Source organism: Sorghum bicolor, chromosome 2, assembly GCF_000003195.3.
Source record: "Sorghum bicolor cultivar BTx623 chromosome 2, Sorghum_bicolor_NCBIv3, whole genome shotgun sequence".
NCBI classification, from domain to species: domain Eukaryota; kingdom Viridiplantae; phylum Streptophyta; class Magnoliopsida; order Poales; family Poaceae; genus Sorghum; species Sorghum bicolor.
The window spans coordinates 69,145,259-69,160,157 of NC_012871.2; the positions used below are offsets into that span (position 1 = coordinate 69,145,259).

The 14,899-nt window shown below is 45.2% G+C and overlaps 2 protein-coding genes across 2 annotated transcripts; one reads left to right on the forward strand and one right to left on the reverse strand.

Annotated features, from left to right (window-relative positions):
• Positions 1,596 to 8,008, forward strand: LOC8080130. Its single transcript, XM_021453591.1, has 5 exons — positions 1,596 to 2,754; positions 2,846 to 3,231; positions 3,355 to 3,406; positions 6,095 to 7,282; positions 7,386 to 8,008. Exons 1-5 carry the CDS (start codon positions 1,630 to 1,632, stop codon positions 7,815 to 7,817), a joined length of 3,183 nt encoding a protein of 1,060 aa, XP_021309266.1. The 5' UTR covers positions 1,596 to 1,629; the 3' UTR covers positions 7,818 to 8,008.
• Positions 9,243 to 11,179, reverse strand: LOC8080132 (AAA-ATPase At3g50940). The gene has a single exon (XM_002462888.2). It carries the CDS (start codon positions 11,040 to 11,042, stop codon positions 9,453 to 9,455), a length of 1,590 nt encoding a protein of 529 aa, XP_002462933.1. The 5' UTR covers positions 11,043 to 11,179; the 3' UTR covers positions 9,243 to 9,452.

The following is a 14,899-nucleotide window of genomic DNA, read 5'->3' on the forward strand; positions in this document are numbered from 1 at the left end:
TCCTAAAAAAACTTTAGTGAAAGAAATCGTTTTCTGATAAACAGCAAATAAATACTTAAAATTTAACTTGGGCTACATACACGGGTGACAGCATGGATTAGCGGTGGCGGCAGTGTACCGCCGAACCCGTGGGGGAGGGGTGCACTCATGTCAAACAGGTTACGGCGCCAGGGCGCGGCGGCGGCGGAAAGTGAGAAATAGCAAGCAGGGTGGACGATGAAGTTGGTGACGGCTTCGTGAGCGAGGCTGCGATGTGGAGATTGAAGATAAGCTGAGCCCTTACGAATGGATGGATCTGAGCCATTGATGTTCCAACGTTTGTTAAAAATCTCAACAGATTATCTCTAATTAAAATCTACTACTTCCTCCATTATATAAGTCATTCTAACAATCTTGGAGAATCAAAATATCTTAAGTTCAATCAACATTATAGAAAAAATTATAAAAATGTATAACATCAAATAAGTATACTATAAAAATATAATTAAGAAAGAATCTAATGACACTTAGTTGATATCATAAATATTATTATTTTATTATGTAGACTTGATCAAACTAAGATCCTTTGACTTCTAAGATTCTTAAAATGATGCAGATTTACAATGAAGCGAGTATCACATAAAAAGTAACGAGAAGTTAAAAAAAAAGCCCCTCCAAAAAAATCAAATATATAGAAAAAAAGGTAAAAAACCAACGTCCATAGGGAAAAAAACAAATACGGTAAAAAAAACATCTTCCACGTCCCGTTTCTGAAATAAAATACATCAAAAAAAAGTTTCCCAAAAAAATGTCAAACACAACAAAAAAAAAACATCAAACAAATTTATCCGTGCGTGCCCTACCTCCAGCATGGTGATTTGCTTCATACCCGCATATAACAGTGTGGCCCATAAGTCTACCACGTCCGCATTGGAGAAGGAAAACCTGTGGAATTTAGAAATAATTTATGGTTCCAAATGCAAAAGTATTTATTAGATTTTTGTTATTTTCTAAAAATGTAAAATAATATAACAAAAATAATAATGATAAAATTAAAAAGAAAACCAACTGTATCAGGTTTCTAAAAACCAAATCCACACTACATAGGTCATAATAAAGATCATAAAATATACTTTATGTAACTAAATATGTATATTTCTTAATATGTTGGTCTAAATTGTAAGCCATTGTGCATCGTCATAGACATGGATAAAAATTTGTTAATATGTTCATCTAAACTATAAGACACGTACATCATTGTAGACATAGATACAAATTTGTTAATATGTGTTACGTACGGGCTACTCTTTCTATATCGGATTTAGAAGTCGTTTAGGACAGTACGGTCTCCAAAATACAACTTTGACATCTTATTTTTATAAAAATATTTAGAAAAATAATATATATATACTTTTATGACAATATTTTTTAAGACAAATTTATTCATATAATTTTTATATTTACAAACTTAACGATTTAAAAATTATTAATGATTTATATGTCCAAAATGTTTGATCCAAACCTTTAAAACGCTGTGTCAATCGGTGGCTAGCAAGACCTAATAATTATATAAACCCTTGGGGGAAAAAAAAATAAACCCCTGGCGCTCCGCTACAGCCTTGCAAACCCTCCTCTGATCTCGAGCAGGGGATGGCGTCGGATCGCTCCTCGGCGGCGGTGGCGTTGCCTTCCTACCCTAAGGCGGTGGAAGCGTACCGGAAGGCGGTGGCCACGGCAGCCACCGCGACCGCGTACGCCGTGCTGGCGCGCGGCATGGCGCGGGAGCTCCTCCCCCACGACCTGCGCGCCGCGGCGAGCTGGGCCGCGTCGCTCCTCCGCGCCCGCTTCGAGCCCCGCCCCGCCGATCGCCACACCTTCGTCATCAAGCGCGCCCTAGGATCGTCCCTCCATAACGACGGCGACGGCGGCGAGCTCTACGATGAGGTGCGCCAGTACCTCGCCACCCGGATCGACCCGCACTCCATGCGCCGCCTCTGCCTCAGCGGCGGCGTCCGCGGCTCCAGTAAGGTTCTCTCGATGGAGCATGGCGACTCCATGGTCGACATGTTCGAGGGCGTCGCGTTCACGTGGGAGTCCGTCGCGGGTGAAGGCCGGTCCGGGGCGGCGGCGGTGGCGGAGTCGCTGGAACTAAGCTTCGACGCGGAGCACACGGACATGGCGCTGGAGCGGTACGTCCCGTTCATCACGGCGACGGTTGAGGAGGCGTGGAACCAGGACCAGTCGCTCCTCATCTACATGAACGAGGGCTCCGGGTGGGGCGGCATGAACCACCACCACCCGGCCACGTTCGACACGCTCGCCATGAACCCGGAGCTCAAGCAGTCCGTGATCGCCGACCTCGACCGGTTCCTGAAGCGGAGGGACTACTACCGGCGGATCGGCAAGGCGTGGAAGCGCGGGTACCTGCTCTACGGCCCGCCAGGGACCGGTAAGTCAAGTCTCGTCGCCGCCATGGCCAACTACCTCCGATTCGACCTCTACGACCTCGACCTGTCCGAGGTGCGCGGCAACACGTTCCTGCAGCGGCTTCTCACCAGAATGAGCAACAAGTCCATCCTCGTCATCGAGGACATCGACTGCTGCTTCAGCGCCGCGTCGCGGGAAGACGGCAAAAAAGATCAGGCCGGCGGCAAAAAAGATCAGGCCGGCGGCAAAAAGGATCAGGCCGGCGACGACGTCGATTCGGATTATTCCGACGACGATTATTCCGACGACTATTATTCTGACGACGATGCACCAGATCCCTGGGGCATGGTACGCGACGCTGCAGCAACATGAGATTATCTTTATTCTTTACCGCGGTGTGCCCTGAGTTTTATTCTGACCCTGCTAGCTAACATGGCAGCCGCAGCAGGAGCAGAAGATAACTCTGTCCGGCCTGCTCAACTTCATCGACGGGCTGTGGTCCACCAGCGGCGAGGAGCGCATCATCGTCTTCACCACCAACTACAAGGACCGCCTGGACCCGGCGCTGCTCCGGCCGGGACGCATGGACATGCACGTCTACATGGGCTACTGCGGCTGGGAGGCGTTCAAGACGCTCGCCCACAACTACTTCCTCATCGACGACCACCCGCTGTTCCCGGAGATACAGGAGCTGCTCTCGGAGGTGGAGGTGACGCCGGCCGAGGTGTCGGAGATGCTGCTGCGGAGCGAGGACGCTGACGCGGCGCTCCAGGGCCTGTCCAAGTTCCTCGGAGAGAAGAAGCAAGCAATTGGCGAACAGAACTAGCACAGCGGCGTCATGAAACCAGCGAGCTAGCGAGGAAAAGAAGCCTTTGTGTGTGTGTGTGTGTTTCCGTGCAAGCTATGATTTCTGCAATGCTGATTGTTCCAGTCCTGTCGTGCATTTAGCTGCAAACCTGCAACTTTCGTGTCATTTGTGACTCTGCTAATGCTGGTGTTTGTCTGCATTTTGTGTGGTGCTTGTGCCTCATGAACGTTGTGGCTGAGCTTGCTGCTGCCGTGGTGGAGGCTGCAGCTTCAAAGCTCCAGTTAACCAGGGCCAACAGGAACCATAAGTAGCTGCAGCAGCCCCTGACCCCTGTTACTTACTGAATAAAAAGACCATAGGTTTCAGATTCGTCGTATTCGACAATAATGCCCTCGCTAACAGCATTTCTCACCCTCTCAAGAGGCATCACAGAGTTATCAGTAGCATTAGCAGTATAAAAAACCCAGTGCAGCTAATCCCCCCTTGTCACTTCAATCTCAGATGGATATCTTCTTGGTTGAGTTTGCTTCCCGCCAATACTTTTGATTCGCACCATCCTCCTTGTTGCAAAGATCTTGTCTTTTGCCATCTGTATTCGTCAAAAACTTGTCTTTGCCATCTGTATTCGTCAAAAGCATGTTCACATCTCACCAGCATTCCCCCAAAGCACAATTTGTTTCTTAGTTTCCAAATCACCCATATAACAGCTGCTGACAGCACGTTCATTTTAGCCATCTTTTTATTACAAATCCACCATTGCAGAGGCAAAGTCTGAACCCAGGCTTAGATCAAATATGTCAGCAATCACGTTCCAAGTTATTTATGCCACACAACACTCAGGCCTTGTTTAGTTCCTAGAAAATTTTGCAAAATTTTTCACATTCCCCGTCACATCGAATTTTTAAACGCATGCATGAAGTATTAAATATAGACGAAAATAAAAACTAATTGCACAGTTTGGTCGAAATCGACGAAACGAATCTTTTGAGCCTAGTTAGTCCATGATTGGACAATATTTGTCAAATACAAACGAAAGTGCTACAGTGTCGATTTTGCAAAAATTTTCGGAACTAAACAAGGCCTGAGATAGCAAATGGTGCACACTTTCAGGTTCAGGAAAAAAAAACTCATATCATCGACTTTCCTTCTAATAGTAGAGTACATATATCTAGGGAAGGCAACCATTTACCAGTTTTCCATCTGTTGAAGATGTCTATAAAATCTGCACCCGACTCAATTGTTGCAAAAGGATGATTCAACGCGCAGGGTTGTCTTGTTTTTTTTTTTTTTTTTTTTTTTTTTTTTTTTTTTTTTTTGCGAACGGGGGTTGTCTTGTTTTCTGAAACCGAGTATTTCTGATCATGATCTCTTTTTTTTTCTACGTTATTACTGGTGTATATCTAGCTTGGATTCTCACTTTTCCGACGGATACTGCTTCGTACATAGACTTGTTCTCTAATTTGGCACTTCTTTTCAGGAGGTGCTTAAATTTTTTTCAGTGGTTGGTACTTATGGACAACGGCGATGGACAATAAACAAGAACTTTGTGTGGCACTTGGTTCGTTTGGTTCAAATCTAGCCTGGGATGCTCTGGCCAGGCAGGTCCATCCGATCCAGGCACCCAAAATCGAATGTTTGGGATGGATATCTAGGCTAGACAACTTTGCCATTTTCGAACAAACACATCCATATGTTTTTACGGTCCTCCCTCGTCCGTCAGATAACTCCAACAAACTTTCTAAATTCTTCCTAAATATAAGAAATAAAGATTTTATTGAAAAACTGCTATCCAACAGCTTCTATAAATGATTATCTAAATATAATTATCTTCTATTTCAGATTTCTTGCTAACTAAAAATATAAGACAAGAGTAACTCTTTAGAAAGACCGTTGGAGAGTGAAAAAAATATAGAGAGTGATTTTTATACAATTGACTCTCCAATATGAAGTGACTCTTCATTCTCTAATATGATTTAGAGAGTAAGATTTAGGCCCTTGTTTAGTTCCAAAAAAGTTTTAGATTTCGATATTGTAGCATTTTTGTTTTTATTTGACAAACATTATCTATGGACTAACTAGCCTCAAAAGATTCATCGCGTGTTTTATAGACAAACAGTGTAATTAGTTTTTATTTTTGTCTATATTTAATACTCCATGTATATGCCGCAAGATTCGATGTGACAGAGAATCTTGAAAAGTTTTTTATTTTTGGATGAACTAAACAAGGCCTTAGAAAATCTCTTAAGATGCTCTCGACCCCCCTAAGCCGGATCCACCAATCTAGCATTCTGGCAAGCCCTAGCGGCTGCCGAACCCTCCCGATGAGATTAAAAATTAATATATATAGGGAAATTTCCTTCTACACCGATGCGTGTACAAAAAAACTCATCCTATACGTATTATCCCATAAAAATTAGTAGATAATTTTATTCATCTGTTCTAATTAAATAAAATTCTAATTCCACGAGCAGTAGCATTGCCACTAGTAATTTCAAATCAAACGAGCAGCACTAGAGACTATAGATCTGAAATAATCGACACTACTTTTTTATTTTACCTTGTCTGTTCTCATCATCCCCAAAAAATTGCATATCTCATTTGGGAAATTATTTTAAATTTTGACCAAATATTAAAAACTAATAATAATTTTATATGCAATAACTATCATTGGATTTAGAGTGGAATATATATTCCATATATACATATTATGAGATTAAAATATTGATAATATATTTTTATATATCTAGTATAGAGTGGAATATATATTATGAGATTAAAAAAATCTCGAGAAATAAGATATTTATTTTGTGATGGAGTTGTAGAAGAAGACCTTCGGTGTTCCAGTTTGTTTTGTTATTGTTTTTTCTTTAACAAAAAAAGGCGAAAAAACCGACTCGAGGCGCCGCGGGCTACGTTAAAGCCGCAGACCTCGCCGCAGCAATCGTTTGCGGTTTGCCTGCCCTACTCCAATTCGTCGGGATGGACCCCTCGGCGTCCAAACCCTCATCAGGGTTGGTGGCGGCAGCTACATCGGCGTCGATGGAGGCGGCGGCTACGGCCGTGACGCTGCCTCCCTTGGCGAAGGCGGTGGACGCGTACAAGACGGCTGTGGGCACGGCAGCCACGGTGACCACGTACGTCGTGCTGGCGCGCGGCATGGCGCGGGAGCTCCTCCCGCACGACCTCCGTGCGGCAGCGCGCTGGGCCGCGTCCCTCATCCGCGCCCGCCTCGAGCCCGCACCCGTGGAGCGCCGCACCCTCGTCATCAAGCGCTTCCCGTACTCGGGGGGCCAACTCGACAGCGGCGGCGGCGGCGGGCTCTACGACGAGGTACGCGAGTACCTCGCCACCAGGATCGACCCGCACGCCATGCGCCGCCTCTGCCTCCGCGGCGGCGGGACCAAGAAGACCCTCTCCATGGAGGACGGTGACTCGATGACCGACGTCTTCGACGGCGTCAAGTTCAAGTGGGCCTCCGTCGCGGGGCAGAGCAGCAAGAGCAAGAACGCGAACGCGAACGGGTACGGGACGCTAGAGCTCAGCTTCGACGCGGAGCACACGGACATGGCGCTGGAGCGGTACGTCCCTTTCATCACGGCGACGGTTGCGGAGGCGCGGCGGATGGATCGCGCGCTCCAGATCTTCATGAACGAGGGCTCGTCGTGGCACGGCATCAACCACCACCATCCGGCCACGTTCGACACGCTCGCCATGGACCCGGCGCTCAAGCAGTCCATCGTCGACGACCTCGACAGGTTCCTGAAGCGCAGGGGCTACTACCGTCGCATCGGCAAGGCGTGGAAGCGCGGGTACCTTCTCTACGGCCCGCCCGGCACCGGCAAGTCCAGCCTCGTCGCCGCCATGGCCAACTACCTCCGATTCAACCTCTACGACCTCGACCTCTCCGAGGTGCGCTACAACATAGCACTGCAGAGGCTGCTCAGTGGCATGCCCAACAAGTCCATCCTCGTCATCGAGGACATTGACTGCTGCTTCAGCACCAAGTCAAGGAAGGAGGAAGATGACTTATCTGATCAGAGTCGCCTTCGATCGTCCACTCACTCGCAGGTAAGTTGCATAGAATCAAGGAATCCTGATTGTTCTAGATTTTTTTTTCGAGAAAAAAGAAACTGAATTGCTAATAAACACGGGAAACCGATCGGCCGCGCAGCCCGGCATAACTCTGTCCGGTCTGCTCAACTTCATCGACGGGCTGTGGTCGACCAGCGGCGAGGAGCGGATCATCATCTTCACCACCAACTACAAGGACCGCCTCGACCCGGCGCTGCTGCGGCCGGGCCGGATGGACATGCACGTCTACATGGGCTACTGCGGCTGGGAGGCGTTCAAGACGCTGGTCCGGAACTACTTCCTCGTCGACGACCACGCGCGGTTCCCGGAGATACAGCAGCTGCTTTCAGGTGTGGAGGTGACACCGGCTGAGGTGTCAGAGATGTTGCTAAGGAGCGAGGACGTCGACGTGGCTCTCGGGGTGCTTGCGGAGTTCCTCGGAGAGAAGAAGCAGGCAATGTGTGAGGGGGGATCAGTGCAGTCGCATCAAGAAGCTGAGGGAGTAATTTGTGATAGAACGGTGATGCCGTAGTAGTCCTAGATGCATTGGTTTAAAATATATATTATTGTTCAGATAGTTCTCTGTTAGAAATCAGGAACTGATTTTGGGCCAATCAGTCTATCTATAAATTAAATTCTCTGATGATGCTACTTTCTCATAGTGTTGTCAAAATCTGGTAAGTGGTCTATCTGATACCTGATGAAATAGAATTTATGCACTTCCATGTAGGCCTTATCAATTATGGGATTTTTTGTGATAGATTCTTAAATACTTAGGTAGTTTTATCCTAATGACTGTGGAGGTTACCGGCAAATGAGCTAGATATAATGCCTTTTTCAGTGATCATGTAAGATTTTTAAACTAGGATTAAGTCCCTTTTTGGATACCCCTCCGATTATAGTAATCAGATTTTGTAGTCGAATTTTGATCCAAATAGTAATGATTATGCAATGGATTATTATAAACAGAACTCTTGATTATCATAATCCTACAATTCAGGTGAGACTATTGGGGATTACGAGTGCTGAAAGTCTAACTTGCCCCCAACTGATTGTCCAACTTGCCAAACTATAAAGGATTAGATAGGAATTATCACTTTAACCAACCATAATCAATCACCACAATTCACTTCCCCAAACACTCTGATTATCATAATCCATAATCTTTGTTATAACAATTCTATACATAATCCGAATATAATAATCAAGTTATGATCCAAACAGGCCCTACGGGTGTCTGGTGACTTCGCTTTTTGGTAGTATTGGAGTATTTTTAGTAGTTGATGACTTCTACAATTATCTGCAAGTGACTGAATGAGATTAATTCATGTAATTGGACCTCTGTTGGTGAGTAACTCTAGCATTCCTTAGAGGTTAGTGGCAATTCTGTTGTGATCTTGCTCTCCAATTTGTTTCTGCTATATGTCTGAACATGCCTACAGGTGGTATTGGATTTCCATTCCCTTTTATATCAGAAGATGCTATTTTGGTACTTCTCCAAACAAATCTGTTCTTTATTTGTATGGCCCAATCCAAAGTCCACTTAAGGTAATTGAAACTTCAAACAGAGGCCTGGTTTGTCCTCTACCTCTAGAGTTCAGATCTAGCAAGATCTTCTCCAGGGAAGTCTTGTGCCCAGTTGGGGTAACTGGGATGTTAAAGTGTCCAATCCATTAAAAAACTTGGGATAGCTGGCTTGTGGTAGTGCTACAACCAATGAACCACTCGATTATGGTTTAACAGTGTCCGAGAAACTCAGGGGCACACATGTGTGTCTCCCACACACCATTCACTATCTCTATAGGCTATAGCACCAATGTAGTCATGAACTTGTGCTACTTTCAGATCTGAGTACATGATGTGTTCGGGGGGTCAACTTTGGCCTAACTTTCCTGTTATTATCGCTTCCATTCCATGGATGAGTGTGGATGCTTTTGTACGTTGAAGGATGACACAATGGGACAACTGAACAAATTACGACTGAATTAGGCACGTACTAGCGTTCAGATAAGCAGACGAGCAATAAAAACATGCAGCAACCGGGGATAGGATAACGCTACTGGCTTGTACTCCTAAAAGGCCTAGCTATTTATTCTCGTGCTAATCACTCGATTCTTTGCTCCAGAAATAAAAATGATCCATGGAGGAACCTGAAGAACACAGTACGCTACACATCTTTCTCTGCCACCTCCTCTTTGTCCTCTGCCGCGTCCTTCTTGTCCTCCGTTTCTCTGCCCTCTGTTTCTTTCCTCGTCCTCCGTCTCTTCTCCCGGAGGAACTCCGCAAGAATCCGGAGAGCCACGTCAACGTCCTCGCTCCGCAGCAGCATCTCGGAGACCTCGGCCGGCGTCGCCTCCACGGCCGAGAGCAGCTCCTTTATCTCCGGGAACATCTTGTGGTCGTCGACGAGGAAGTAGTTTCTGGCCAGCGTCTTGAACGCCTCCCAGCCGCAGTAGCCCATGTACACATGCATGTCCATGCGGCCCGGCCGCAGCAGCGCCGGGTCCAGGCGGTCCTTGTAGTTGGTGGTGAAGACGATGATGCGCTCCTCGCCGCACGTGGACCAGAGCCCGTCGATGAAGTTGAGCAGCCCGGACAGAGTGATGCCCTTCGTCTTCGTGGGAGCGACTCCCGGCTGCTGGGCCCAGTTGTCGTCCGAGGAATCCGATGTGTAGTCGGGGTCCATGCCCAGGTCGTCAACCAGCTCCGGCGCCTTGACGGCTTTCCTCGACGCGGCAGCGTCGTCGAAGCAGCAGTCGATGTCCTCGATGACGAGCATCGACTTGTTGGGCATGTGGATGAGCAGCTTCTGCAGCGCCGAGTTGAGGCGCACCTCGGACAGGTCGAGGTCGTAGAGGTTGAAGCGGAGGTAGTTGGCCATGGCGGCGACGAGGCTGGACTTGCCGGTGCCGGGCGGCCCGTAGAGCAGGTACCCGCGCTTCCACGCCTTGCCGATGCGGCGGTAGTAGTCCCTGCGCTTCAGGAACCTGTCGAGGTCGTCGACGACGGACTGCTTGAGCGCCGGGTCCATGGCGAGCGTCTCGAACGTGGCCGGGTGGTGGTGGTTGATGCCGTGCCACGAGCGCCCCTCGTTCATGAAGATCCTAAGCGCGCGGTCCCGCAGCTGCAGCTGCTCCGCCGTGGACATGACGAAGGGAACGTACCGCTCCAGCGCCATGTCGGTGTGCTCGGCGTCGAAGCTGAGCTCCAAGGACTCGCGCGGGTTGCCGCCGCCGCCGCCCTTGCCCCCCTTCTTCTTGTCGTCGCCGCCGGTCTCGACGCAGGCCCAGGTGAACTCGACGCCGTCGAAGACGTCGACGGTGGAGCCCCCGGGCTCCATGCACAGGAGCGTGTTCCACCTGCCGCTGCCGTCGGGCTCCTTGGTGCGGGAGCGCGCGAGGCAGAGCCGGCGCATGGCGCGCGGGTCGATCCGGGTGGCCAGGTACGCGCGCGCCGCGTCGAAGAGGTGGTTCTCGCTGTAGCCCGCGTCGAACTGGTGGCGGATGACGACGGTGTGGCGCTCCTTGTCGCCGCGGCCGAACCGGGCGCGCGCGGCCGCCGCGCACCACCGCGCCGCGGCGCGCAGCTCGTCGGGCAGCAGCTCCCGCGCCATGCTGCGCGCCATCACGGCGTACGCCGCGGCGGAGGCCGCCGTGGCCAGCGCCGTCTTGTACGCGTCGAGCACCTTCCCAGCGCCCTGCGATGGGGACAGCGACGCCGCGGCGGTGGCCGGCGAGGTCAGTGGCAGGTGTTCCATGGCTAGCTGTCACTGCCAGCCAACGCAACGGCGGTGCGCTGTTTGCCTGTGCAGTGTGCTGCTTCTGTGTAGTGGAGGGCGGGCAGAGTGCCGAGTGCGCTAGTGAGATGGGCGCAGAGGTGTCGCGCGTGTGCCCTCCCCGAAAGGTATATAGGGCCTCAAAAGCTGAAGGCCCAAGTCCAATGCACTGCATGTTCATGCGAGTTTCCCGGAAAAGGTCCGGGGTAGGTCCTATGAGGCCTCGTTTAATTATGAATTAACTAGTTCAAAAATAATTATATAATTAGTTATTATTTATTTTTAAAATTTGATATGATGATAAATCTAAATTTCTGTTAAAAAAATATTAAGAACTAAACAAGCCATGAATCTATGATTAGTGACGTTTCCTTTATTGACTCCCAAGTCTCCTCTGCGGTCCTTCCTTCGGAAGAAAGAATAACGGGTTAGCGAACAACAGCTCGCGGTGCCTTTCTCGAATGTTCTGGTTGGGATGTCTCAATGTCTGCGTCCTGCCCGGTTCCGTAACGAAGACCAGATCCACGTATCCATTAATCCATATTCTATATGAAGTTCTCAGAGCTTAATAGTAGTACTTCTCTGTCCTCTTCAGTCGTCGGTTACTCGTGTGCTTTTTCTTATGCATGCATCCGTGCACCTCTCTGGAGTGTGAACGTGACGTAAAAGATGGAACCACCCTCTTGTACTCATGCATGCATAGCAACGCGCCTCCACTCATTGTGTCTTCTTTTTCCTGTGTTTCGTTCATCACTCAACAGATTCTTCATCGCTCGCACATTGTTTACTTGGAGTAGTGAGTCGTGACTGGACTGGAGGTGCATTGCACTGGTCCGAGTTCGAGATTGGTCGATGCACGCACGCCGTCACCGTCACGCTTGGATCGCATATTCGCAGTCGCAGGAGCGCCACGTCAGGCTGGCGGGCCTACGCTACGTCCTCGTTCTGTCACGCTGCCTTAACCGCTAAGCTCTCTCTGTCAATTAGTGAATCAACACGTATAAGCGTTGGGCCCACCGCAGCACAGCTGGCCGGCAGTTTCTTCACTTTCCAGTGTACTCCTCGGTCTTAAAAGCTTTAACTTCTATAATCTGTCAATTATTTTTTTAACTTTAATCTACTTTACAAAAAAAATCATCAATATTTATGATATAAAATAAATATTTTTTGAAAATATATTCTATAATAAATCTAATAGTATTAATGTGATACTATAAATCTTAACTTTTTTTCTATATATTTAATTAAAACTTCAAAAATATGTCTTAAAAAAACTTTAAAAATTACAGCTTCCAAGTACTCTAAAAATTTTATGCACGCACACCGTCGGTAGTAAAACCGACAGGCTGCTAGTGGCGGATGCAAAACGACTCCACCCACCGGCCTTCGCCGTGGGCCATTTTTTTAAAAGTTTGATTAAATTTATAAAAAATATTAGTAAAATCTATATCTCTAAATATAATAAAATAAATTCAAAAATCTATCTAGTGATAACAATTATTTAACATAAATATCAATAACTTTTGAGAATATTTAACTTCTTTGAATGTGAGAACCACAGATAGAAAGAGAATGAGGAAGTAGAACTCATAGACTAGATTTGTTATTTTTTAGAAAGTTATAAAACTACACTCACAACTTTATGTAATATTTTTATATCATAACTTTTTCAATATGATTTTTTATAACTATGAGTGGAAATTTTATCATCATAATTCGTAATAAAAATTTCCAACATAAGTTTTATATGACAAATTTACGATTAATATACTTATGCATGCATTTTTGTTGTCCAACATAATTTATGTTAGATAATCTTTTGAACCTAAAAATTGTTCATAGCATGTAGAAGAAAAAAACTGTCAATTGACATGAATTTTTTTATAAAATAGGAAATTAAAGAAGAAGAATGAAAGAGAAAAAAAATAAGTGAAATTTGCAAAGGACGTGGGGTTTCAAACCATCATCAAAATGGAATTGTTGGTCATTAATACATAAAGATCATGGTGAAAAGTTGTCGTCAACATAGGTTAATACATATAAGCTCTCTCTTTTGATTAAAAAAAGCGTCATGATAAAAGATTATTTTGATAAGATTGTCTATGTCAGAAATTGTATTAAATATGTTCCGATAAAAAGTTACGTTGATAATTTGTTTATGAAAATATGTCAAGAAATGTATTGGAAAAAAGTTACGATAAACAAATATGGTAATAAGTCCAGTGGTTCTGCAAAAAGTTACACGCAAAAAATATGATTATAAGTGTTTAACTCTGTACCTTTGATAAAAATAAAAACTTACAGAAATGAAGCTTTCAAAAAAGATTCAAAGAAATTGATGCCGTCGTTCCCTTTGCCTTTTTCTTAGCACTCGGTCGTTCCCTTTTCTGGTTTTTTTCTTCACTAGGTGAGTGCCCGTGCGTTGCGACGGGAGAACACTCATATCCAGTTGATACCACATAAAATCAATTCAAACAAAGTATTCTATTGAACTTTATGGGAGTACTTTTGTTGTATAGCATCATACACATGTATTTGTTCAAATACAATGTAGCATCATTTGCCTGATTTCATGAGATGATACTAATTGCACAACAGATCCAATGAACACTCTGAACATGTTCGGTTACATCAAACCAAACATAGCCCGTCTAATAATTATATTACCTAAAAAAGTATACAACTAATTACATATATTCTAAGATGACTTGCAATTACAATTATAGTTATAACTACCGGTTATGATATAATAATAATCTTTTCTATAACCGGAGAGAAACGCTTCATCCATGATTAGCTAGTCGTGGCACCTGCAGACTCCAGTAAATTGGAATAAGCAACTTTTTCTTTGATACCCGTATTGTCATCCAGAAATTGTATCATGTGTCCTTTGCTTTACTGCAAGTAACAAAATAAATTACTTCAAATCTAGCTAAATTGTTATGAATAAAAATAGGTGAAAAACCATGTTCGAACTGAAGTAAACTCAGTGTAAAAAAGTTGGATAGGCTAAGATGACATAGACATCATTTGTCTGTGTTGTTGGACACCATGCCAATATGGTTGGCATTTAGTGGCTCTCAGGAGCAGTTGGATTGGATGCCACATAGTTCAATCATACCGAAATCCTAGCAAAACCGTATCCTAAAATAGAAGTGCATCTAACATGTGCATAATGCATGAAAATAGAAGATCATAAATCGACAAAATCAATCACAATAACAAAAGAATTGGTGGAGTTCCCATACTTTGAATCCCGTAATAATATCTACCTCTTTAGTACCAATATATATATATATATATATATATATATATATATATATATATATATATATATATATATATATATATATAGTAAAGAGATATATGCATGCATCATTGGAATGTCTCAGTGTTTTCAAATGCTGCAGTATATCAAAATTGGATAGACCATATATGCATACAAGGAGTGTCTTTTTTAGAACTCAACTGATTGAACATTTTTAGGAAAACACATATTTGTTTATGGCATATTTCACCTTCATGTTCTGGCAGTTCAATTTGTACAAGGAGTTGCCAGTTCCTTCTTACTGTCTGAATCTCGATCATATTGGCAACTAACTTGAGGTCCATATTTGGTGCCACATTTCTCGGCTCTATGAGTTTGGAAGGCTCACCACTATTCTAACAATAAAAATTAGTGCCAACTACCAAGAATTAGCTAGAGACAGTAGACATAAATCAATCTCAGTTCAGGGGCCAATAGAAGTTTACCTGCCAGAACAAAATTATAGGTTCTACCTCTTTAGTACCAAACCAGCCCTATTTACCATAAACTTTTTTATTATCAAACAACATAT